Source organism: Bombus pyrosoma, linkage group LG16 (genome assembly GCF_014825855.1).
Source record: "Bombus pyrosoma isolate SC7728 linkage group LG16, ASM1482585v1, whole genome shotgun sequence".
In the NCBI taxonomy this organism is placed as follows: Eukaryota; Metazoa; Arthropoda; class Insecta; order Hymenoptera; family Apidae; genus Bombus; species Bombus pyrosoma.
This window is the reverse complement of record NC_057785.1, coordinates 809,798-837,499: the sequence shown is the minus strand read 5'-3', so window position 1 is coordinate 837,499 and position 27,702 is coordinate 809,798. Positions and strand designations below refer to the sequence as shown.

General features: G+C 35.4%; 2 protein-coding genes and 1 pseudogene across 11 annotated transcripts in view; 1 reads left to right on the top strand and 2 right to left on the bottom strand.

Moving 5' to 3' along the window:
• LOC122576226 overlaps window positions 1–8,260 on the bottom strand; it is a 55,519-nt gene extending 47,259 nt beyond the window's left edge. For 3 of the 10 annotated variants that reach the window (XR_006319675.1, XM_043746203.1, XM_043746201.1), the window contains exons 1-2: window positions 6,039–6,068; window positions 5,862–5,921 (exon numbers count right to left, since the gene is read on the bottom strand). Coding sequence is in view for 4 of the 10 variants with exons in the window: in XM_043746203.1 (XP_043602138.1) it covers window positions 5,862–5,921; window positions 6,039–6,041 (63 nt within the window). In the remaining 6 variants the exon portion in view is untranslated. Of the gene's footprint in view, window positions 1–5,861; window positions 5,922–6,038; window positions 6,069–6,455; window positions 6,524–6,585; window positions 6,723–7,830 lie in introns of those variants that run through there. The other 7 variants (XR_006319674.1, XM_043746206.1, XM_043746208.1 and 4 more) reach the window with 7 other exon arrangements.
• Window positions 8,261–14,587: 6,327 nt separating this feature from the next.
• On the top strand, window positions 14,588–21,617 carry LOC122576417 (sodium/hydrogen exchanger 9B1-like). Its single transcript, XM_043746698.1, has 7 exons — window positions 14,588–15,287; window positions 15,918–16,093; window positions 17,189–17,310; window positions 17,378–17,539; window positions 19,202–19,348; window positions 19,801–19,902; window positions 20,461–21,617. Exons 1-7 carry the CDS (start codon window positions 14,692–14,694, stop codon window positions 20,722–20,724), a joined length of 1,569 nt encoding a protein of 522 aa, XP_043602633.1. The 5' UTR covers window positions 14,588–14,691; the 3' UTR covers window positions 20,725–21,617.
• Window positions 21,618–23,089: 1,472 nt separating this feature from the next.
• LOC122576412 lies at window positions 23,090–27,259 on the bottom strand (annotated as a pseudogene).
• Window positions 27,260–27,702: the final 443 nt, after the last annotated feature.

The following is a 27,702-nucleotide window of genomic DNA, read 5'->3' as shown; positions in this document are numbered from 1 at the left end:
GCATAAAAACTGTACTGTATGCTTCATCCTAATATCAAAATGGATATTTTCTTTTCCATTCGGTCCTAATCAGTTTCTCTGTATCTGAAACACATTACGTAACTACATGGATTTAATGAAACTTTAAAACCGAAAGAAGAAGTTACACGAAGAGAAGATGGAAAATTGAAATAAACGAGAATTAGATTAGCGGCGATTTGAACAAAGGAAAAGTGAGAACTTATTCCTCGTGATATGCCTCCATTGTTGTTGCAATGGATATTTCTCAAACTAGTGTCATTCTCTCTTTATTCGTTATACTGTGCTTAATAAAGTGTACTGCTGTCAATTAGTTTACAAGCAACCATTCATTCCAAACGTTTATCGGGTAGCGTTGTAAAAAACAGAAAACACAACATTAATGTTCCAATTGTCCTTTTGGAAGATCGGTAGGTATATTAATATATAAAAGTAACTGATTATGGAAGCGTGACGAATATGGCAACACGCGATAACCAGTGGCTGTAGAGGCGGCAAACGAATAAAATCTCTCGATATCGTCGCCCTATATCTGATGGTAATCCAGTGGAGGCTGTCACGCGAAAACACGTTTTGCATGCTAAATCGGCGGACCGAATAACCGAGAGAAGCGGTTCAAATTCTCTGACCAGAGAAGCCGCCGCTGTCGGAAATCGATATCTGCCTCGAACGAGCGCTTCTCGTTCTGCGATGCAACCGATTCCTTCTACCTTTCCTTCCAACATACACATTGTAGTTACACACAGATTATATAATATTGGCGCCCGTGTACCTGTGTACGTAAATCGATTTTATCAGCGTGGAAGCGGCAACGAGATGGCACCGTTCGCCCTATATGCATAGCTATAGTTATAGCCATAGGGTATAGGCATAACTATCTTCACTGAACTCGCTTCGTACTTCTGAAACATGTATCAGAGGTGTCAAAGATGTTTCGATTCCAATGCCCTGAGATCCGTGTCACGATCGAATTCAGATTCCATTTCTTTGCTGCACCCATGACAACCAGAAATCAGACGATTTCGTACGATAGCAATATCGTTGCGCAGAAACTTTGTTTATTCGAATAATCATTCTAAAACATTATACTGTAATATTATTATAAAAAATTACGAATGGCCATTTTTTTTATTAATATATAATATTAATAGGATTGTATAATGACAAATAAATTTCACTATTGTTTCACTTGACTAATATGTTTATCCACTAAATTATTGTTACTAGCATATTTATCTATTAAACTGAAGCATTGTTGTTTTCTTTTAAATATGAAAATGAAATGGTCTTATTATTTAGAAAAAGAGAACAATGCGACTATTTCAACTTTATTATTCTATACTGTGTGTGTATATATACTACCTTACAACTATGTTCATACATATGTATAATGGTTTCTATTTTATAATTTTGATAAAAGAATCGGAGATCTATCTGCCTGTATCCAACCACCGTGAACAATTGCTTTTCGTACGAGGAATTTTACGATGCTTCAAGACAGAAGCGAATCTGGTGTAATTACGAGAACCTTACACAATCAACGCATGCAACGTTAAATGTAAACTATACGAAAGCGAAATGTTTACGCAGACGTTCACATGTACATTACCGTGTATGAATATCTAGACGCGTGGTGTAATTAGATCAAAGCTTGATATTTCTATTCAATTTTGAATGCACGTAATATGCAAAAATATATGAAATATTCAAAGTATTTATTTATCGATACCTCATTTGCTCATTCGGTTCTTGAGGTGATTTTTGGTTTCTACATTCTTATTCCCCTACTTTCCTCTACTCGTTAGCATAAATGTATCATACACACATGTAAACCTAAAACCTAGTATGAAATTAGTATTGTTAGAGCTAAAAAGAAGTAACCTACGTATATAGTAGTAAATATGCATACACAATTCTCAGAATTAAGATACAAAGCACGACTTAATCTGCCTTTTCTTGTTACTAAATACATACATATATATATATTTTTTTTTCTTTTGGCACTGTCTCTTGCTCTCTTATCACAGCTGATTTCTTTGCATAATTCTTTCTTTGTCTTATGTCTTCCTTACATTTCCATATATTTCATTACATTTGCTATGCTATTATAAAACAAATTCCTGCTTAGGTTCCACTTTTTTGTAAGCTATGATGAGAAAAATTTGAATTCATATAAATATGCACAGCTTAATGATAAAGCAACGTAGAGTGGGAAAAATATTCGATTCCATCACTTTCTACAAAGTTCGTTGCAAACGAGATTCTGCTCTCTATTTATGGCTTAGGCTACAGCTAATTCTCTCACCGCACCGGTGAGATAGGTGAAGCGTAACGTTATGTAAGAGGCACCGATAGAGAAAGTACGAAGGCAAACTCTGACAACGAAAGGAGCAAAGTTAATCCTCCAGGCAAAAAGCAGTAGGGATCATCGGACAAATTCAAGTTTACCATGTCATTGTATACATATACAACATATTCGTTTATTCAAGACCAAAACTCTATAGCATCACATATTTAGTGTGTATTTAAATTCATCGGTAGACACTGTACATGTTTATCCAAACTCATATTTTCATCGGCACATCTAATGAATTGAAACTCAAATACTATTCCTTTGAAAAGAAAAACTTCGATTCCCTGCAAGAGTTATCCAGAATGAAGTTTCATAACTGTTCTAAGAAATCTGTGTCATAACCGTTCTCCGCCATCACTACCTATATATACCTGACAAAAAAGTCGAACAAAAGATCGTGATTTTGCAAATTCATATGGAAATTTGCAAAATCAGCTGGTCTACGCCCATACTTTTCTTCATCGCAGCATGCAGAGTGGGAATGTATCGCCCAAGCTCGTATTATCTTTTTTATTGCCTAGTTGTAGCTCTTCCATGATTATCCATGCACGCTAAAATCGTCACTGACGTAAGATTCAACAGAGACAGAAAATCTATAACCGAAGAACAATCTCTAATACAAATGAATCCGTGTTAACATTTCCAGGAAGATTCTCATTTCCATAAACTAAAATGTTTGTTGAAAAATGGTAACTTCATTTGAGGATAGAATAAAAGGGTGGGGGACTGTGTGAAATGCAGGACACAGCGTTCCCACATCTTGTATATTCTATTGCATCTAAGTTGGTGTATATGATGTTGTACATGTATATAGAAGAAAGAGGGGGGGGGGGTGTTAACATCCGCGTTTCACTGTTTTGTCGATCAACTCCACGTTGTACGTTTAATGCTATCGAGATTCTCGAATTTTTATATTTTTATCTTCCTCGCATTTTGGCAAAGACAAAAGATTTACAATGTTTTAAGATACTGCACGTAGAACTGAGACGAGAAATCGCGCTTCAATTGCTTGAATTTCTTCAATGCGAAAATTTTCCTCGTCAGAGTAATTCGCGCAGAGTCGGCCATATCTCAATCCCATTGAAAATCTAGCTTGAAATTTTAAAACGAATACTACTCTGCAAAACTTTTATGGATCTTGGTGAAATCGATTTTCGAATTGCTGAAGAGAATCGAAGAATAAAGTTATCCGAACTGCAGCAACTTGACTAATCTAAACGAGGCTGTTACTGTTTTCTCCTCTGGTCATCTTGTATCATTATGATCAAATAACGAGAAATACGATCGAAGAAATCGTCGAAGCGAAGCAAGATCGTCGGCAATTTTTGCAATCGTCCAAAGCATTTTAGGAAATGAAATGAGATTAACTTTCCCTCAATTCCTAGGTTTTTGTCGACTTAACACACTAGCCTGCGGAAATACACACTCGAGTTTATTTACATGTAAGCAGAACTCGATTCCATGTATCCTGGCTTGTGTATCGCTGCGGCTACCGAAGATTCCTGCAGACTGCACGCTCGAACCGTGATTCGATGCGTGTATCTATGACGTTTGTTTGTGGTGCACCAAACAGACAGGGTTTCCATTCGCACGTATTACTTTGACAGACATACATATATATGTATATATTGCACAGATGTTCGTACATTTGATGAATAAACTCTCCATGTATACGTCTCCATGTATATTCGATATATATATCGAAAGTATTTGAATACTTGTAAAAACTCCTCATGTATGTAACATGCAAAAGATCTTGAAATTTTATCGTAGGTATCTCGCGAGTATGCATCGTTAAGGAATTGTTGACAAGCTAGCAACGCATTCTGCCAATTCCATTTCGATGATGCTCGAACAGAAGTAACACTAAGGCTAGAGAATTTTTTAAGGATGATTTAACGATCTATGACATATGTATGTTGGAGTCTCCAACGTCGAGCTTTTCATACATATGTAGGATTAGGATCAAAATAAATTTCTTCGTGGATCAATCACTTGTGAATTTCTACGAAGCAAAACGTTTATTTTTTCCAGAAAACCTTTCAAACGTTTCACTTAAAAACTGAATTTATAGTGTAGTAGACTAATAAATTTCAGAATCTTTTACGATCCTTTTTGATAAGCTAGAATCTAGAACATAAAAAAATGTTGACGTGAGTACAAGTCATTTGACTCAGCTTGATTATGAAAGATGTTAAAATATGTTTGTTTAACCACAGGGGATTTAAATTCCAGTAATACCAAAAAATACGTTTTGCATGTAAGAATTTAGACATACGCAGTAAATTTTTACAATGCATATCACACAAATTGTTCATGCAGCATCCAGCTAGTATCAGGTACTTCAAGTATTTCATCAATGTCCGTAAGCCCATAGTTGACAATCGCTAATTTGGATAATTATCCTGACAAAAATTCGGTCCATGTTCGTTGTCCGAATTTTAAGTTTACGAATGTCGAGTAATAAGCGAAACGTATCGTATTTATAGTTGAGGAATTGAACTAAAATTGAATTCTATATCAGCAGGTTGTATTCGAAATATAAAACGAAATAGAGGAAGTGGAAGCACGAGCAGCAAAATTTCAACAAGAGGAAGCTAATTCTAATAATATCTCGTGTTTGAAATCTTCGTCCTGTGATCTGTGACACACAACGCTATCGTTTATAAATATTTGGATACTTTCGTCGATGTATATTATCGGCATTTCGATTAACACAAGGTGTACAAATTAATGATGAATTAATAATCAGAAGCAGCGTTCGTTATAGCCTTTTTATAAATTCAGCCAACTATAAACTTAACCTTAATTCTTTTTTTCTAACCTCACTTTCGTTCGAGTAAGCCAGAAGCAAAGCAACTTTCAGTTATTTTAGAAAATTTTCTACGTAAAATTCAAGCTACATATTATGAATATCAAAGATGATTCTGTCATACTTTTCTTTGATAAGAATAGAAAGACACGATTGGATCGGAAATGATTCAAAGAACGCAATTAAACGAAAGGATTAAATTACCTACTAAAAGATGTAACAATAATATATATTTTATTCTTTACTATATATGTTACTATATAGATTTATTAATGCATTAACGTTCTAAGCTTTTCTAAGCTGCTAGTTTAAAAGAATATTCTTAACTTAATCTATAATGCAAAAATTAAATAATCTGAAGCTAGCATTAAATAACATGCTGACTTTTAAAGATTCATTCAATCGCATCGTAATATCCTATTATATATAACTACGATAGTTATAAAGAATAAAAACACTGCAGTTCAATTTATCCATAATTTTCTACTTAAAATACATTATGACAAGCATAACGCTCTTAGACAACACTGTATTCAATTGGTTGCGAGGTGATCTAATAACCTAATGATACACCTAGTATACAAAAATGTGCGTGCGAGCAAACGGAAGTTAGCCTGCTCCAGCGGTGACTAGCTCTGCCGCTAACTTTAACTTCTTCCTATGATATCGATTTCGTACCTTAAATGATCCACGCGATTCTCGTTGCACGATCCATCGTTGTCCCGAAAACGTATTGCTCTGGAACGTAAATGAAATGCTACGGTTAAACCTTGTTCGAACATGTTTTCGTTAAAGAAAAGTGAACGTAGTATTCCGTCAGCGATTAATTTCAATATATGAATCATCTCTTTATACCATTCTTCGTTGCGAGAGATCAATGAATATTCTTCCTAACCTCAATCGACTATGTCGTGAAAAACAAAGGCATTCGTTTAAATTTCAAGGTAAATCAATGACGTAGAATCATTTCTATATACCGTTCTTCGTCATGAATCACGAAACATCAAAGAAATTTTCCCTAACCTCAATCGACTACTTCGTCGAAACAAAAACTAGTTTAATTTTCAAGACAAATCAGCCGGAATTATTTAATCTTACAAGATGTACTGACATTTTTTCGCTAGTAATTGACTAATTAAGAAGAAACTCATTTCATGTACGAGTTCTTCGAGCATTCGATGTCGAGACGCAAAGTGTAGATTAAATGTAAGATTAAACGCAAGACTAAACGCGAGTTTTTAATCAACGACGAATTAACGACACTATAATTACCAACGATCTTGTATCAAAAACTGGAAAATGCAGAAACAGCTGATATTATTTTTTATTCTCTGCAATTCGTTCATATGTGCGCGCGCGTATGTACACATATGCACACAAAGTTTCAAACGAATGGCTATACCTAAGAATAGCCTAGGTAAACCAGGTCACGTTCAATGTTTGCGTGTTCTTTTTTTCGCAGGAGAGACACGCGGTAATGCCACTTTAAACAATCCTCCTTGCTCCTCACTCTTCGATTGTATCATCTCGTCCTTATTCGAGTGTCTATGAAATATTGCGTTGCAGTGAATTTCGTGGCGTATCCGAAATCCTAACATATGTGTATTACAACGATCCATTTCATTCATAGTGTGAATGCAGCGTGAACTTGAAAAGAACAAAGAAAATCGCAAAAATCTCAGACGATTCAAAAGATGAATCACCATGAGCAAGCGACCCAACGTACTAACAGTTAGATTACGTAAGTAAGCTACTACATACGCTGAAAGAATCGCACCCATCGATGACAGCGAACAACGCAATCACAATGATGACAGCTATTAAAAGAAGAACTCCTGCCCTATCATCGACTGTCTAATCCGGTAACGCTTACCGTTCACCGTTTTTGATCCTATCAAATCTGTCTCAACACATGACAAATCGATGTACGAATTAACCAAGCCTCAAACCTTAAGGTAAAGGAAAGTAAAGATCGTTGGCGTTATTTCGTCGAGAAGGAGATTCGCGACGACTATGCGAACCTCGATCGATCGGAGAACCGCGAAAGTGGCTAATCAATTTTTCCTCGACTTCAGACAGAATACGCAAGTATATTAATTAAAGAACATGTTTTCATTCCAGTTGTCCATGGAAACTCGAAATTATTGGTAAATATGTTCTTGAAGCTGACCACGAATTAACATTCTGTAATCATATTGATAGATGGATTGTTTCTGCTTCGAAGCAGATACACACTGTGAATGTGTACACTATATAAACACTGTATATATATATATACACACACACGTATATATATACATATTATATATTAACAGGTGTATTTTCATTAATAAACATATAACTTATAATTCTAGTTCTCATTTCTTTTCCAATATTTCCCATATATACATATAGTTGGTCCGCACAAATGAAATGGAAAGGACGCGACGGCCATTTTTCGACCTCGCGATATAAATTTTCTGACATATACACAATAATCGACACCAAGAGAAATATCACCGTGGAATTATATTAAGTTGAAACAATAACCCAGGTTTATCCTCGGCAACGTTTTTGTTCAATTAGACGCGTCGTGAAAACACGGTCGTTTATATTGACAAGACTTTACACGAACGACAATACGGATCGAAAGAGTGAATAAACATACCTTCTTAGCGCGAAACTCGCGCCTATTTAGCTCTTAAAATACGACGTGTTAATCCAATATGGCAGAACACACACATGTCAAAACAAATCGGCGAGTGGCGCGGAATGACGCGACGACGCTACACAACTCTACACAGCTACACGCTACACGTTCGTATTCACTTCACCCGAACGTCGGATCGATATAGTTTTCGGAGCGATTTTAGACATATTCGATGTGGCTACTGGAAACGTAGGCAAAATTTACATGACACATCTGTTAGAATATCATTCTCGGATCAATACGCAGAGTGTGTCGATAATACAAGTTGTGATTGGAAGAAACTGTTCTTTCGATCACAGAACTGTAAACTCGCTGGTTTCGAGAGGCACGTAGACGACCAAGCTCCGTCGGTGACTGGCAACGCGAAGCTACATGCTACGTCGCGACTCGCGGCACTCATTGGCAACTTGGTGCCAGACCAGGGAAAACCGAATACGCCCGAACGCTAAACCGAGTATGTAGCGACCCGAAGAGAGGCGCTGCCTCTCTCAACTCCCGACGTCGTTCATCGAAGTCGCAGTGACGCTCAATTCGAATCGTTCTCTTTTTACTCTTTTATTCTTATTACAGTGTGTTATGAAAGAAGCGTCACCATTTCGTTTTGCCGTCACCTTCTTTTCTTTGGTATTATGACAATCTTGTGTTATATACATGCGTCACATGCAACAGTGAAATTTATTTAACACTGTAATGGGACACGGCTGTCATGATTGTATTAGTCAAATTTGAAATCGATCTGAAAGCACAATATATTACATAGAAATACATATATCATAATTAATATACACGTTGATAAATATTGGAACACCTAAGATGTGATAGCTGATTCAAGGAAATGATTGGTCAATCAAAACTTTGCATTCATATAAAGTGAACATTCAAGAATTTGCAAACATTATTTGTAGGAGTTACAAAAGGCATTATGAATTAACAATCGTATGTTGATCATCATAGTCTCCAAATTTCGTTGAAAAACGTTGAAGACAGTGAATGCAACATGCAGAGAAATTCAATCAAAATTTGAGTGGGAATTTGGAACCAAATAATACGAAATATAAGAAAAGGATTAATATATATGTGAACGCTGGGATTGGCAATTGGATTAGCAATGATAAGAGACGTGGAAGATGTAAATGAGTGAAATTTAATCTTATTCGATACAATAACGAGATTTTTATTGTCATTATGTACTTGTATGAGAATATTTTATTTAAATAAAATCCGGAGCCTCTGTTTATCTTCATCTAATGTTTCAAAACAAATAGTAATAATCTTCAAGTTCTTAATGATATCCAAATAATTTCCGAGCTTTATCTCAGTTTCCCTAAGTGTCCTAATACTTATGAAGGGAGTATATATGTATCTACAAAGAATAAGACAGACAGATTGTAAAATTATGAATTCACATGAATTTTATCTCCTATACTTGAGGTATAGCTAAGCACGTTTATACCAAACTTGCATTTACTTAATTATACCAATATTAACGCAAGTACTTATTTTAGATTAAAGGTAAAGTTCAATCGAAAACGTTAACACCGATTGCTAATGAACATTACCGTTGCTTAGAAAAGATAAACTACGCTAACAATAAGAATTTTCAGCAACGATATATAAATATACATATATATATAAATTCACGATATATAAATTTCTGATAGCACATAAATCTGTATTATATGAAAACGACGGATACAGTTGATAGTCGAGCAGTTAATCAAGCCTAGACTATCATCCGGTTGGACATAGTCCAACGTTTCCTCCATCTGCCTACGCTTGCACAGCGGTCCAAACGTGTTCCGTATAATCGAGTTTCGGCTGAATATGTTTTTTCTATACAACATATGTTCCACGAAATGTGAAATTGTTCAATTTGCATACATTAAGTACGTAAGTAGTTACTATACCCTGCACCGAAGATGCACGTCTCAATAAGCTCGAAATGATCCATACAGAGAATTGTAATCGCCATAACTCGACTGTCTGGTCTCGTGCAGGGTTCATCCCCTATCGCCCTGTCTCTACTTTCCTCCCTTCTTTAGTTCCTCTTCTTCAAGGACTCATACGTGACTCCAACTTTGATACGTCAACAAAATTTTCCCTGTGTATGTTCCCGCATAGTCTAGACCAGGGGCGCGCAACTTAAACATTGCCTTTAACTCGTCTCGGTGCTCGAATCTTCACTCCAATGGAATTAGGAAAGGAAATTTCCCCGAGAAGATTGCACGAATAGGTGACTCGATAAAATGAAACCTGAACATGGGTGAAACACTTCGGAACGATTTTACTGTGCTCGAAGTGTGCGCTTAATCTGGGATAAGAGGACAACGAGAGAGGGATAGAGAAACTAACTATAAAGAAGAGAAACCATGGTTTTAGCGAAGAAAGGCGTGAGAAAACGTCGCAATGAGAATGAGGTAAAGGAGATGAGCTAAAGGTAAAGGAGAAGAAGCAAAGGTTGAAAGAAGGGGAGAGAGGACAAGGAGGCAAAACGAGACGTAGAAAACAGTTTTATACGCAAATGTAGAGAGGAGCGGAGCGCGACGGATGAGAGAAAGACGAGTGCAAGAAAAGTCTTGAGTTACAATACAGCCACGTCACACCGTGCCCGTAGACGTCGTTCCTGCTTCCCCTCCATGGTTTCGCGACTCTTCAACCCCTTTGCACAGCCTCTTGTTACACGGTTACCCTGCCCTTCCCTCTTTAAGGCTTCGTTTAGGATGGGGTTACCGGTCGTTACGGCCAGTTTCGAGGGTACTCTTTCCACGCGTACGACACGAAACACGGACCCGTGTACGCTAAGTAGGAGCATCAAAAGAAGAAAAGCCTCTTTCGCATGGTTCTTTGCTTTCTAACTTGGTCTCTTTCTTTGGTTTCTGCTCTATTCCCTCCTCGTTATCCTCTCTTTTGTAGAGAGATTAAAATCGTCGCTAATAAACTAAGCGAATGCTCGTCGTCGTTGAGACATAGTCGACGAGTGGAAAAGCATTAGCGAACGAACACCGACGGCGAAACGTTGGCGAGAATCGGTTCGAAAAAGTTGCAAACTTTTTCAAGGCGAGTACAGATCGTTCGAAACAAAGACGAATCGGTTTATCTTTCTCTCTCATTCTCTCTCTTCCCTGCATGTTTGAGAACACAGAGGCGCAGAGATCGAATCTTCGCGGACGTAAAATGTCAGGGAAGTATAGGTATGTCGTTAGCAAAATGAGAAACAATGTTCGCCGAAGCACGTTGTACCGGTAACTAGTTGAAGCGCACAAAGAGGATCTTTCGTTAACGGACAGACAAAGGAAGAGAGGGATGGGATAGAGACGAACGGACAAACAGACGCGCGCCGACGCACACTGATGTACAGCAAGGGATGGACGAGCAAATGGACGAACACGGAACGCGAGAGACGCGATATGTAAAGCGATACGAAGACTAGCAAGCGTCCTATGTATGTTCCACGAGATCGTGAAGCTACGTCCTTACTGAAGCAACAACGAGGAACTTCCTGTTGATATTCCACGTTTCCTGAAAATGTTGTCCTGATTGTTATTCAATGTTCCTTCATTTTTCTTCACATTTCTATGTAGTAACTCTATCCAGCAACAAAAGTTGCAGCTTCTTGCCTATTTCCGTTTGGAGCGAACGAAAGTAAAGAGAAATAAAATAAAATAAAATAAAATAAAATAAAATGAAATGGAATAAAATAAAAATCAAATAGAAATGAAAAAAAACACGGCATTACATGGCACTTCAATGTGTTTTTATTGCTAGGAATAAATATCTACTTTAGCAATATCGGTATGGACGCAATGTTTCTGCAAGTTGATTTGTTGGGTAGATATGTCTTTGGAACATGTAGCAACGACAGGCAACAAAAAGTTGCTTGTTATTGCTTCAGTGAAAGCGCAGCTTAAGACTTTGTCTTAAGGATAATTATCACGAACCTCGATCATGCTCAAAAAAATCGGAGGAAAAAGAGGATTGACAAAAACGTGGAATCACGCAACGACGATGAATGTGTAATTAACGAAAAGTAGATGATCGTATAAAATAGTTTACCATTAGCGTGTCGATGTTTGCGCTCGGTCATTATTTGATGGCCGTCTCGCAATGCGAATACACGGTGAATTGAGTGGCGCGGCGCATTGCGACAGTTTGTCGAGAACTAGCTAGCAGATATATGTGTGTATGTAAATCGTCCAGGAATAACGTATACAAATCTCTCTTTCCTTTCTGTTGCGTTTATCATCGGTCTATATATTTAATACCTATCCTAACATTGCTTCCAATCTTATATGGGATTGTAAACTATAGAATGATAGAACGAAGACTGTAAGTGGCATTTTTTAACAAAAGTGTTCTCAGAAGAAAGATAGGCTTATACGACGGCCAATATCGGCAAATATAGATAGAAGAAATAAAAATTGATCTTTCTACATATAAATATTTCCATTTTTTCATTACCCAAATTTACTTAACTTTTTCCAAATGCCCTAACACTTATGATAAAGTTATCATAGCATTGATGTACATAGAACCGTGTGCACACGTGCGTATCAAGAGTTGACGATTCAGCAGATATGTAGTATTGTAGGAACAAATATGGAAGCCAAGAGCTTGGAATTCTTGGCCGTCGATAATCATCGATCGTTAAGTGTTATCGATCGTTGATAGATGGAATGTTTGCCGCGTTTGGTTAAATTTTCATGCGAATCGAATTGGTGGAAGATCGAAAGAAGGGATAAAGTATGGAAAGGGTGAGAGACGAGGTGTGCCGTGCTGGTGCCATGCCGATGTCGGCGAAATCGCATCCGGGGTTAAAGGTGTTGGTGGTAGGCGCTGCTCGCGGTAACTCGATGGCAAACGCGCGTCGGTGTACGGAAAAGGATCAATGAGCAGGTTCAATAACCTGAAATCCACTTGACGTCCGACTACCTATTGGTACGAACGACTGCGTCGTTTCAACAACCAAAATAGATATTCATTTTCCAAGAGTGCTATTTTCCCAGCCAGACACAAATCCAATACCGGTGATTTAAGTGGTTAGCTCGGGTCAAAGACCTGGGGGAAAGTACATGCTCGAATGACTCGCGACTTTTCGCCGAAATCGTATTAAAAATTATCCAAACGATAATTAAAGCCGCTTTGATACGTATAACTGCGGACGAAAGACAGGGAAAGGAAGTAGTAGAAGCGAGGAAATGGGGGGTTCGTTCCGTTCGTTGTACCGTATTATAGCTGGAAACTATACGTATAGCTAGATCATAAAATCATCGGGGAGCTAAAGTTTATACATTTTGAGTGTTGAAATATAAACGGTGGCTCATGAAAGTATTTGAACATCTAATAGAGAATTTTTATGAATATATCGTGTACGTTATATGAAACGTTTTGAAATGTCATTGACGCTTTAATAAGAATCGACTAACGTGACTATATTGGTAAAATTTGAAAAAGCAATGTGAAAAAATGTATGTATGTACAAATTGCAAGATACATATTTCATATTCATAGAGGGCTTCTATAAACGTTCTATATGAATACTTTCGCGAGCAACTGTAATTAATTGAATACATTTTTGGATAAATAAAATTACCCTTACTTAAGTTATTCTTTCAGAGCTGTGCGATGTCAACAAAGAGCTGTTTTTTGCGGCATCTTTAAAAAATGTGCGTTGTAATCTGTAACAATTGCAAATTAATTCTTATTAATGCAACAATAAGGAGATAGTTTCAACATTTAAAAATTGTATTACTGGAAGATTACTAGGAATTTTATTACTACGAATTATAGTTATTACGAATTTATAGCATGTTTGTTAGTTTAGTTTTGATATTGTGTTTGCTTTTGTCGTAGTGAGTAGTCAGGAAAGTTTCAGCATCTACACGCGATAAGTTAAAATAATAAATAATTTGACACACAGTTACGTACATCATTGAGTGTGTCTGCTGCACGAGCTTTTAAGGAAAAATTTCAGATGTGACGATTGCACAGTTGGCGGTATATTTTGGAAGGCAAAGGGAAGAAAAGGAAGATGGAACTTGTGTCGCAACTCAGACGCGAACTCAGGTCGAGGTAAGTGGGACAAAAGGAAAGAGGAGGGAGGCCAAGTGGGACCGACCAACAGAAGCCGAGGAAGATTTTGCAAGAAAAGCCAAGAGAACGCGTCCTTCTTGTCGAACTAAACCGACGAAAAAAGGAAGCGCTGATGCAACTACCATTTTCCGTGAAAACCGATCGAATTTCATTGCGAGTCAACTTTTTGATCGGCAGAGTTTTCTTGCACAATAGTTTACTAACTACAAATATTAGTGAATTTACAAATAATATATTAAAGGTTATAAACTTATTTTTATCATTCTACAACAAGAGATCATTTTCCGGTAATTTAGGTAAACCAATAAAAACCAGCACACAATCAATCAAAATCAAATCACTTTTTTTCTAACAAATACAGTGATAGCGCTGTATCTATATATACTAATAATCTGTAGTTTGTAATTTGTGAAATATCATGAATAACATTAGTTCAATCTTATGTGGCACACAATCTGAACGAATCTTAGAAAGCACAAATCGACTATAGTTATCGACACTCGATGCAAGCAAGTATCGATCAGTACCGTTCAAAGCGGAAGAAAACAATCGAAGAAAAGCTTAACCTCGATGTCACAGTGTCACGATTACTATACGTGGAAAGAATAATCAGTTCCTATGTTAATCGACTGAATCAGGATTCGATCGATCGAAGCTAGAAAGATTACGATAATATCAGTAAATTAAAAGACTAAAATTTGAAGAAAATAGAAACGAAGATTGTAACAAATGGATAATGAGTTACAAGATGAATATGAGGATATCACGTTTTGTCATCGAATAACCATATTTCCTCCTCTGATACGCAACGCAATCGTAATGAAGCCTATTTCACAGTGTTTCGGATGCAAATTTATCACCTGGGCAAAATTATTCCATTTAATGACTGTCGTGTTTATAGTGTGGATGGGTTGGGCGGTTTTATATTTTATATTGGGCGACACGATGTTACCGACAAACGACGGTTTTGGTTTATACTTCCTCGCGTTATTCTCAGCCTGGCTCGGCTGGTGCTTGTCATCAATTCCTTACTTAAGGATTCCACCGGTGTTCGGCATGCTAGTCGCTGGTATAATAGTTCGCAATTCTGGACTTTACAATATTCACGAGGAACTCGGTGCAGTGACAACCTCTAAGATCAGAACATTTTGCCTAACCTTTATCATGATACGCGCTGGACTTCAGCTGTCAACTACCAGTCTGGGAAAACATACTATTTTCATAATGATGCTGGCCATCGTTCCTTCCTCGATCGAAGTGCTCGTTCTCTCGATATGCTGCAGATACATTCTGTCGTATCACTGGGACTGGTCCTTTATGGCTGGGTGAGTGACCAGTTTAAAACAAGACAATATCTTTTTCTTTTTTGGCAGATACCTGGCAAAGCCATGTTTTACAAAATACGATATATTTATACATCGTTAATTTTCATATCCTATTTCTGTTAAACAGAAAATGAACAATTAACGGTGTGTGTTTTGTTATGTATATAATAAAGACTCGCACATATAGTATCAATTTTCTGATACTTATATTCAAAAGCGCAAAAGTTTATTAATACGTACAAATATTGATGAACGCGATCGATGTCAGTGTCAATGTATAGTGATGTGGACATAGTAAGAATCGTATATGCATGTCACAACAGAGTAATTAAATAAAATTTTGTCCCAAACTAAATTAATTCACTATGAATTTATAGCATGCTCGGATATGCAAAATGATTTTGAGTTGGCTTTTTTATGGGTTTACACAAATTACTGGAAAGTGAAACTGCTTTCTCATTGCAGAAAATCCTTCTTAATTGAAATAAAATATTACAAAGTATGTTATATTTTACCAAATACGGTTCTGCTAGGAATATGCCCTTTTTTCCTCTTCGTGCCACGTCGCTCGTTTACTTTTAGATTACTGACTATTTTTCGTTTTTATTATCAACTCATATTGGTGCAAAGAACAATACTCGGCTGTATGTCGCCAGTGTTAATCATGAACTCTATCCTGGCTTTGGCTGAACATGGTTATGGCGAAGACCATGGGCTCGCTACGATTCTTTCCACTGCTGCCTGTATCGACGTTGTGCATATTATCTCCCTGTTCACGATTTGCTACTCATTCGTCTTCGCCAACGGTATGATCGTATAATTTAAAAATTATCTTTTTAACATTCAAAGAAACGTTAGACTATGAAGGATCCATATATTCAATTATGTATAATAATAACAATCGTTACTGTTATGTCGCGCAAGACATCTGCACTCCATCCCGCGCTGCTTGACCACCGACGGTCTACGCACCGTCCTTCCGATCTTCAATAAATCCAAGGACCCATCGTAAAACGTTAACATTTTAACGTCATTGTTTCGATATGTTTTCGCTTCACATGCTTGACTTGAAGGAATTCCTCATCCTAGAAATATTTTCGGTACATAGCTGATAGTTAAAACGGTCCTTGGGTTTATTATACGTTCTTACAAATTACGAAGAAAGTGGGTAGTCACCTAACGTAAAAAGTGGATAAATGTCTAACCGAAAAGCCAGTTTTTCCTATGAATAAGATCAACCCCGAGCCACGTCGATCGGAGGCTTCCTCCTCCAATCGTCATCTGTTCACGTTGGCTATAACTATAATGGTCATCGCAGATCGTTGCCCTCACTCTACTAACGAAAAGTGTGAGCAACGAATCCGTTTTCTTAGTTCAAAAGACACACCCACACCGAGCTTTCCTCCGTAATCACACGTAACTTACTTGTTCTCAACCCGAGAGAGCGGTCACTCTCTCCAATCTCTTTCTCAAGCACTAGAACAGTCAAATTCACTTCCTCGATTCGTATTCGTCAATCACGCTGTATCTCGTCAGTGTATTAAGTGTTGGAAATATACAAATTTATAACCCTGTAAATCGCAGCATTATACTACAACAATCATCCCTATTATCCTAACCGAAATAAGGGGATCGATCTATTCGTGGTTATTGCAATCGTAACGGAAATTTACGACTCCCGTTGACGCGTATTCTCGCGACCGCGTCTCCCCGCGATTGGTCGAAAATACAATTACGATATCGATACGTATATCGATACGCAATGAAATTTTCTTCTTCTTTACGTACATATATTTTTCGCGTCCTTTGATCATCATTTTCATTAATTTTAACATTCACATCTGTTATGAAGGCGAATTTTCGTCTGCAATAAATGATCGATAATTATAATTATTTTTCAGACGAGGATAGAAGCAAATGGTGGTATTACATATTATCCATCGGCATTCGCGATTCGATACTGGGCATTATGGCAGGAACTTTTCTAGGTATCTGCTTCGTATTTATCCCTCATCGTAGCCACGTGAGTATCCTTTCTTTCACTTTCCTTGCCCTCTCCCTGTTTCCTCTATCGGTATTCAACGAATTAGAAAAACGCCAACTGGTATCGAATAATCTGTTTGGTGCTTGGCTCTTTGATGTGCACAGCAGCAACTGCTAAAATGACCATCTCTGGTGGAGGATACCTCGCCAGTTTAGTCATGTCGTTCGTCAGCATGGTTGGTTGGAGAATTTTGTCCGTTTCTTTCGACGTAAGTGTTCCGTTTTCTTTTCATTACACTCGTCTCCTCATAGCTCATAAGTAGAGTAAGATAAGTAGTTAGTTTCTTCGATGAAACATGCACGAACCAAAAATTGCAGTTATTCTCGAAATTTTTGTGAGAAATGTCATTAACAAAAAAGTAATTTTCGTTTAAACAGAAGACAGTGATCACTAAATCCTCAATCAAACTCTTCAAAAAACTAAATGATTAAGAAAAGATGATTTTTAAACATTCTGGTTACAAATAAATGTGATAAAGGACCAAAATGTTTTGTGTTACCGATAACCATCATCGATGACAGAACTTTTTTCTTGTTACGTCCCGCGATCCAATCACATGTTCTCGTCTATCCTTCGCACAAGATGATCAGCAGCTGTGTAAACATACTTGCTCGGACCCGCAATAATCCCAATGAACCGTTAATTGCCGTCATATGATTTCGCATTTTTTCCTTTACTATAAAGACTCTTAACTGCCACAATACGTCCTTCAAGTCTAAATGTTCCGTGGGGCTACTGCTCATTACGGTAAAACATGAGATAAGCGAGTTTTCTCATGTACGATGTTCGAAGGCCATTTCTACCCGCGAGCGACCGTTGGTGGGGGGCGATCAGCACCCATCACTAATTTTCCTTCTAGACATCACTGTCAGAGAAAATCATTTGCTAGTAACTCTTCGATCAGAAGACACATCGCTGAAAACACTTCGACGTCTCTCGCTCGCACCACTCGCAGACACTTATATTCTTCAAAAGTTGTTGGAAATAAAAGTTATATTTAAACTGTTAACTCAGTGTTACTATCATTCAAACCAGCCCTATTATCTTAACCAAAATAGGGGATCGGCTAATTTGTGACGTCGATTATCGAATCAAGACGACAATTTACGACTCTCTTTGACGCGTTATACTGTGAACGGAGATGCTCCCCGCGAAACGGTCGAACATTTCTTGTTACCAATAACCATTATTGGTGACGAAATTTTTTTCTAAATCTAGGCTTAGACAAAAGTCACTTCTATTCGTTTGTTATACAAGGGGAGAGACATTTAAATCGGAACATCTAAATATATTTTATTAATAGTCGTGTGGAAAAACTCTAAAGGTCAAGAAAGTTATACTATCTAGAGGGGTATATGTAGATGATATGGTAGATGAAATTTCTTTTGGATATATTTATAATAGATTAATAGATCTATTTCGACACTCTCTATAAGAAGGTATTAACCTGTAGTAGTTATTGGTAAAAAAAGAGAACGTACTACCATCAGTAATGGTTAGCAGTAACAAAGAAAAATTCCGTCGTGAAAAATGTTTATCAATAAGCAAAAAAGAATTCTGTCACGAATAATGGTTATCGACGACAACAACAACATTTCTCTCGTACATAATGATTATAGGCAAACGAAAAAGAAATTCTCTTATCTATAATGAGTTATCGGTAACCAAAGGAAAATTTTTTCATCGATAACGATTATCGGTAACTGAAAACATTTTGATGATCTATAACAGTTATTCGTAATCAAAATCAGTTAAACTAATCTAATTCTTATACTGTAACTTTTAATCATATTGGTTATAAATAAAAATTAGTAAATATGAACGTAGACTTTGTGAATGATCGCATGAAAACACGTTCGTATGAATTTAGACGACGTCCTTTCGACGAGTGACGCATACACTTTGGCAGCTAGTTCAACCGATTTTGGTCGGAGTCATTGGTGCTGACATTGAATTCGTGAATTGGTCTGTATCCAGATTCGGACTCTATATATCATGTATTCTAATCGGATTGATGGTAAATTTTTAATTAAATATGTTCAAACTTTATTTTCTTAAAGATGAGACCTTGAATGCACAAATTTTATTCCACGTTTTTTACACATCTTTGCGTGTTCATAGAATAATCAATCACCTGTCGATTATTTACTCATATCTAGTAGTCGATAGCTAGCCAAATTCACATAGGCCAAACGAATTTTCAAAGTCGGTTTTCCCAAAAACAAAACCTCTAATGGAAACAATTTATCTGATATTTTCGATTTGTTGTTTTCATGTAGAATCACTCCCCTTCTCCGTTATATCGTCAATACTGGAAAATATCTTGTATACATACATGAAAGTTTTCTACGATAAATATTGAAATATTTTCGAGAATCACTGTATATGTATTACCAAAAATTGCAAATTAATTTCAACTCGTTTCTTTCTTGTTATATACGTCTCCTTCGTTATACACGACGAACACAGGGAAGAAGTGCTGCCACTTATTTGGCGACCTGGCGTACTCCATTGACGTGGAAAGAACGATTGTTCGTAGTAGTTTGTTGGCTACCGAAGGGTACCATACAGGTATGCCATGAAGAATACAGATATTTATCATGTAATAAGAGAAAATTATGTAGCCCTGGCTATGCTAGTTCTTTCGCTATAACTTTAGTTAGAGCCGTTAAAACAGTTTCTGTTTATATGTCTATAATATTTAGTTTATATATTTCGTAATATTATTATTATTGGCAGCAGCGATTATAATGTAGGAAAAAGCTACTTACTCTCTTATTGCTAGAATTGACTTTGACAACATATTTCAAAGTCACCGAAATCGATGAGATGTGTCCTATTTTATACACTTAAACATTTCGGATTTTTTTTAGATTAGCCAAATAACATTGAATTAATAAATAATCAGTGAATTAAACTAATAATCGAATTAATAAACCAATGATCGATTTTCCAAACAATAAGAAACAACGATTCAGTAATTACAAGCAGGTAGCCTTACGAAATAAAGAAGTATTATATATATACATATACATATAGAATCTCCTTGACTTAGCTTATACTTCGAGGTTAGGTGTATGTAATCTCGATTGCGCGAAAGCGAGATTTATAGATTCCTCGAATTTTAAGGCAGCTTTGGGACCGATGGCGTACGAACACTTGCGGAACGGAGAGGAATCTGAGGAACTCCAAATGGCTATGGACATCGTGAAAGTATCCGTGGTTACCATTTTATTTCTATCGCCGATCGGAGCCAGTTTGATTAGCTATACGGGGCCAATTCTCCTTGTTCAAACTACCGCCGAGCAACGTCAAAGAGATCGCGAGTTGAGCTATTTGCGAATCCTCTCCTTTCTACCCATGTCAGAACAGATCCATCAACAGAACCCTTGATGCTCTGAAGTCCTCATCTTCTGCATACTAGAACCGATCGATCGCTCTCGCTTAGACGTTCTCAAGCTCGACGACTAACCGATCGACTAACCGAGTGCTCTTGATATCATCTTCGTGGGAAATCATCAGCGCTTACCGCAGACAACGAGTTTACCCAGTTTAAAGAGTTTACCACGCGCTACAATTTTCACAGGCAAACGCATCACCTCCATTTGATGTTATCCTTTTTAATTTACCATCTTCTGCCTTATACTTGTATAGGAGGATGGTCTGCTGTAAATTTGTTATTCTTTTCATTATTATTCAATCGATTTTAGTAAAATAAATATTTTACTTTATCAAATTTTATAGTTGTATCGTTATAAATTGGAGGTTATAAATTCTTAATAATTATAGATTCTTTCATTAAGGAAATTAAAGAGTAGAAAGACGCTGAGGAATTGAAGTTTACTTTTTTTCGAAATTTTTCTACTCGATTTTTCTATCACTCGAACTTGTGTTCTTAATTATTTCTGCTATGTTGGTTTGATTTATTTAAGCTTTTTCCGAGTATATTTTATGGAACAATTTACAATAAATAATTCCATTATATAATATACAATCGTTTGTCAGAAGATTGTTGTTACATTTGCAACGGTATTCTGCTGATTTTTCTGTAATCAATACAAAGATATCAATTTATTTCTAGTATTTAATTAAACTTTCAAATAATTTCTGATTTAAAAAAGTAAAATATCGCAGATAATTATATTTAATTGAATGCAAATCATTAAATAACAATGATGGAACAGCTACTCAATAATCAATTAAAATAAATTGTTAGTATTTAGAATTAAATCAAAATTACCTTCAAACACTATAGAAATACATAATAATGATATTCAACACTTCAACTATAACCGTAAATTGTTAGTTAGTTAATAAATTAATCAATAGTTCGACTACTACCTTATAATGTTATAATATAAAACATGTAATAATAATGATTAATAATACTTTAACAAATTTCAAATTCTTAGCTAACTAATTAATAATACATACAATACTATCGTACAACTACCTAAATACTTAAATTATTAAAAGTATAATTGTTAGTAAAATTAATTTAAAACTACTATTTTATTATGTTAAAGTATGTAGAAATAATATCAAATACATATTCTGAAAGATCTCAAATAAAAATAGGTAATTAAGATATAAATTTATTATCTTATAACTATCCGAATAAAGAACATATAACATAGAAGTAATAATTAGTGAGACTAAACATTTTCAATAAATATTTATTGCAAAATATTGAGTACACGAAATTGCATTAATTAAAATTCATTTGAAAATACCTTCATTTTCACAGAGCCATCAAAAATACATCCACTACCAGCGAAGATTCATGGCAGACTGAGCAAACTAATCCTCTAGTCTCCTGGTACTTCCGTTGCGCCATTAAGAGTCCCTTCTTAGCCACGAATTATTTTTTTAATATTCCTGGCTCTCAAACGATATATAATTTATAAACATTTGACGCTTATTTACGATACAGGTTTTTCCTAATTCTGCGCATAGTTTGCTCATATGACTACTACAAGTACCATTTAGTTAAGTATACATATATTATAGGTATATGTATAATAAAATTCCGGAACTTCATATTGACTTTGTCTTCGTGTTAAAGTATAGTAAATAAGTAGTATCGTTTTAATTTCAGCCCATAAGGGGATTTCTAAATCAGAAAGTTACGATTCTGATATTATTCAACACAGAAAACCTAACCTAAACTATGATGTGCAATTCATTCTTCGTGTTTAAACGATAAGTTGATCGCTGATATGGAAATACGCATTTTTTGAACATAACTAAATAAATGAAACTTAAATAGAAATTAATTTCTCCATTTCAACCACAAAATAGGACGAATACTTTACTGTCAATATTTTGTATATGTTTGCGTATTATGTACATTTGTGTACCCTTAACTGATAAAGTCAGTTAAATCATAAATGCATAAGCTAATCACAAAGGTATCCTGTTTTCCTAAATATTTATATAGTATTTTCGACAGAGAAACTGAAAGAGAACTTAAGCGTGTTTTTTTACTGTTGAAAATCTGATCAATCGATGAACAATGCACGTACATATGTATGTATATATGTAGGCCTATGATGGGCATTGTACATAATTATCTAGCGGTGAAATAGTGGTAGTAACTAAGTATTACATAGTCGATGAAAAATACTAATTTCTTGATTTTGTAAACATTTATTTTATCTGAAAAGAAGTTTGGAATCTCAGAAATGCCTTACCTTCGTCATTTAATCGATAAAAGGAATTTACTGAATAAAATTTCTAAAGAAATACAGTAACAAGATTTTTTATATCAACATGCTTTATTGCACAGATACACTTTTCTTTCCATATCAATTACATATAAATACATTTATATACACTTCTTCTTCCATATCAATCACATCTAGATATATTTATATTATTCCAACTTTATTAGCAACATTAAGTGCATCAATCACGAGTTAAGCGTACATATGCTTCTTTTTTATCATCTGGCCTAATTAACCCTTTGGCTGCGAACAGCGCTTATAGGCGCTTAGCCATAGTTACTGCCTCTGAGTGAATAACGCCTATAGGCGCTTAGCCATAGTCGCTGCCTGTGAGCAAACAGCACCTATAGGTGCTTAGCCAGAGACGCCTTCTCCGAACGAACAGCGCCTTTAGGCGCTGCGTTCATTTATTATCAACAACTTTCCAATAATGCACATTCAATCGTTTTCTTTCGATACGCTGGCAGCATACGTATCTTGATCAAAGTTTTTTTTTCACAAAAATTAAATATAATATCCATAAATTGTGCCTCCATCATGGATAAATTGATGAATATGGTCTGCGATGATAAGGAACTGTCATCAGATTCTGAACATTCTGAAATTTTTGGAGAAATTGGATACACAGGTAAAAATAAAAATACATATCACAAAAGACGCCTACTGTCGAGTAGCTCGGAATCTAATTCCGAAATTAATCCACGGCAATTTCTTTGGAATGCACAAAATTTGATTCCAAAAGTTTTTAATTTTGATGAAAATCTACCAGGAATTAAAGCAAATATTGATGATAAATCGTCAATATTAGAAATCTTTCAACTTTTCTTCTCCTTAAATATGATTAAACATATTGTGAGAAAAACTAACAATTATTATACCACGAAAACTTCACACAATAAGTGCTCACGATTGATTGCATGGAAAAATACAACAGTAAGCGAAATGTATCGATTTTTTGCTCTGTCGATGTTAATCTCAAGAGTAAGGAAATTATCAATAGATGAATATTGGTCAACCGACGAATTGCTACGAATAGAAAATTTTCCAAGAATCATGAAAAAAGACAGATATATATCTCTCTTACAAATGCTGTACTTTCACGATAACAGTGAGACAACAAATCAAGATGCGCTAATAAAGATACAGAGCATCATCGATAAACTGCGAAATTCCTTTTCACGATCATTTTACCCATATCAGCATTTATGTATCAACGAAAGTTTGCTTCTTTTCAAAGGGCGATGTTTTTCCAAGCATTTTATTCTTTCAAAGCGAAGAAAATTTGAGATTAAGTCATTTGTTGTTTATGACTGTCGTACCGGATATATTGAAGATTTTATTGTCTATTGTGAAGCACGTACGAATATAACTAACAATAATCATTTAGCAGAAATTGGCAAATCAGGGAATATTGTCATGACGCTGATGGAACCGTACCTGAATAAAGGTCATGTTTTGGTCACCGACAGCTGGTACTCAAGCCCAGCTTTATTTTCCCTACTACACCAAAAAAAGACAAATGCATTTGGAACAGCAAGGAAAACCAGACGTGGGATGCCTAATATATCTAATAAATTATGTAAAGGCGAAGTTGCGTTTCAGTCTACGGATAAACTGTTAGCACTAAAATGGATGGACAAAAGAGAAGTGCTAGTGTTATCGAGCTGTCATTCCGCAGAGTATGTAGAAACAAAGAAAAGTGATGTTAAAACGGGAGCACCAATACTGAAACCAAGTGTCATAGTAGACTATAATCGCATTATGGGAGCAGTTGATAAAACTGATATGATTCTAAATTCCATTAATATCGTTGAGAAAACTCTGAAATGGTATAAGAAATTCTTTTTCCACATGCTTGACCTTTCGATTTACAATACTTACATTCTCTACAAAATTACGTCCAAAAAGAATATAACATTTGCGAAGTTTCATTTATGCCTGATTCGAGAAATTCTACTAAAATATCCAAATGAAAATACATGTAGCAATAAGTCTGGAGGCCAAACTGCATCCAAAGATAACCTCTTACGACTGGTTTCAAGACACTTTCCATCAAAATACACCAATCCAACAGGTACGCGGCAGAACGGTCGGCGGAAATGTGTGGTTTGCAGCAAACACAAAATGCGGGCCGAAACACGATTCCAATGTAAAGACTGTAACGTTGGATTATGCATTGAACCCTGTTTTGAATTATATCATACGAAAAAAGATTATTGAAGATTATTAAAATTATTATTATTATTGATATTATCATTTGCCTCATGGAAAAGTCCAGCAAAATCGGCTCCGCGCTTCATGTTAAGAGCGACTCACGCATCATGCCATTAGCGCGGCCGATCTCCCACTGTCACACTGGCTGCCCAAAGTGCAATTCGTTTCTGAGCGCTCCGCAGCGGGAAGGTTAAAGTATTAACTTTAGTCACATTAACGTCGTACAGTTTCTTAATGGAAGCTTTGGTATATTTATTCGCAAGAGTATGTGCAATAAAAACTTATGTGTTGTTCTCTTCAACCTTTTTCATGACAGCTTCAGTGGTCAGTGGAAATTTTATGATATTAAATGCATCCAAACTAAAATAAACATAATCATTTTGGATACTTTTTATCTAGAATTGATTTTATATGATTAATGTATATTATAGAATATGAAAAATTAAATTTATATAAATAAGTAGATACATAAAAATAACACCAATATTTAATGCTTACTGGTTTCTATTTGGGGCAGATTTTCTCGCATATTTGGAGTTTCTTGATGGCTTAAATGTTTTTGGCCAATAGAAATATACAGATGCCCTTACTTTCCTTACTCTTGATCCATGAACACCTTTCAATATCTATAAATAAATGCAGATTCAGATAAATCATATTATATGTGTGAATCAAAATTTTTTGTTAAAATTATGTATATTGACCTTTTTCTGGACTTTAAATGCCTTCTGAAGTGGCACAGCTGGTTTTCCACCTTTCTGTATCTTTTCACAGATTAAACATTTTTCTTAGATTGTGCAAGTATAGGTTTTGCTGCAGGCAAAGTTCATAGCACTTGTTGATTTAGCAGCTGCTGCTTTCTTTGCAGTGGTGGATGTTTTCACAGCTGGCTTTGTGACTTAAATGTAGATGCTGCATTAATTGGCTTCTACCCATTATCAATTTTCTTTTCTATCTTATTCTCAGCCGGTTTACTGGCTGAAAAAAATAAAATAAATGATCAAAATATTATACATATTATCTACATTTTATATTAGCAAAATAGTTGTAACACCAAGTTCTTAATTACGCATAATTTCTAAGTTATACAAAGCATATACAAAGTCTTGATCGAAAATGATCTTGTTAAGTAATCTTTCGAAATGTAGAAAAGTAATATAGCCATACTCATATCGATAGTCTTTTTAAACAGAGACAAAACGGGCAACATGGTTAAGGTTAAAACTGAATGTGTGTTGAATTAAACTTCTTAGATCACTAATTTTATAAATTCATATTAGTCATGCTTTACAAGTTTGCAAAATATTTTACAAATTTTTCAACTAAAATTTTACGTGTTATTAATAATTTTTTAACATACCTAACTTGTCCGTGCGCTTCAGTTTAGGAGCCATTATACTAAATAGAAAGAGAATCTTAACCCAAAACAGACATGTGAAGAATTAGTGACTTTATATAAGCGGCTAACTCATTGTAATATCTGGTAATATCTAGTGATATTAAAGCGTTACGTTAATATAATTTTGCTTTTTCAATGAACTAAATTTATTCAGATGTAATTTTACACCTGTTTGAGGGAACTGTAAAAAGATAGAAATTTCTTTACAAAATACGTCAATCAAATATGTACATATACATCTCTATTAATTTTATGATGGCCACATCTTATTGTTCATTGCAAATACATACATATTGTTACTAATTACAATCATTGCTACAGCTGCACGCAACCGAAATATAGGAAATCCTAAATTCTACATTGTTATATAAGAAACTTTTCACAATAAAGCTACATTATTTCAAGGGTCATACTATTGCAAAGTTGCAAATGGTTTTTCATTGCAATTCTTTTCTCAAGGTCATCGTCATTTTTTCAAATGAAATCATATAATTATTTTTTGATATTCTTGTACATCATGAAAAAAAAATTTAACGATCTTAATAATCATACCGTTCCCATCGCTTAATTTTGAGATACTTGATTTGTATAAGTATATATATGTAATATTTAATCGTATTCAATCGACAGGTGGCAAAAAGAAATAACTCAAATTCTTCAACTTCCAGGTAGAATCTTTTAATTTTCGAAGGCTCAAATGAAAACGCAAGATATTAATTAAGATTAGTTTTATAAAAATATTTTTCCCGTTTCTTAATTATAAGCAAGTTTTAAAAATCGTCCAATGCGCAGACAACTAAACATTACAGCCACCTAGCGGTGAAACAGTAGAATTAATCTCCTTATGGGAAAATTAAAAAATGAAACTTCTTGGTCTATAAGATGAATTCTTGAACTATTTAGGAATTAAATTAAAGCCGTAACTCTTAGGAATCATCTCTGTATAATAATATTCCCATTTTTATCGTAATTAATTAATTATATACAATTAGTGTAATGTGCCCTATTTTGAACACGATGGTGCCATCTATC

Coding starts and splice junctions, on each gene's coding strand:
- LOC122576417 (XM_043746698.1), top strand. CDS start 14,692: ATGGATAATGAGTTACAAGATGAATATGAGGATATCACGTTTTGTCAT. Junction 17,540..19,201: donor TTTTGTCCGTTTCTTTCGAC/GTAAGTGTTCCG, acceptor GTATGAATTTAG/ACGACGTCCTTTCGACGAGT. Junction 19,903..20,460: donor TACCGAAGGGTACCATACAG/GTATGCCATGAA, acceptor TCGAATTTTAAG/GCAGCTTTGGGACCGATGGC.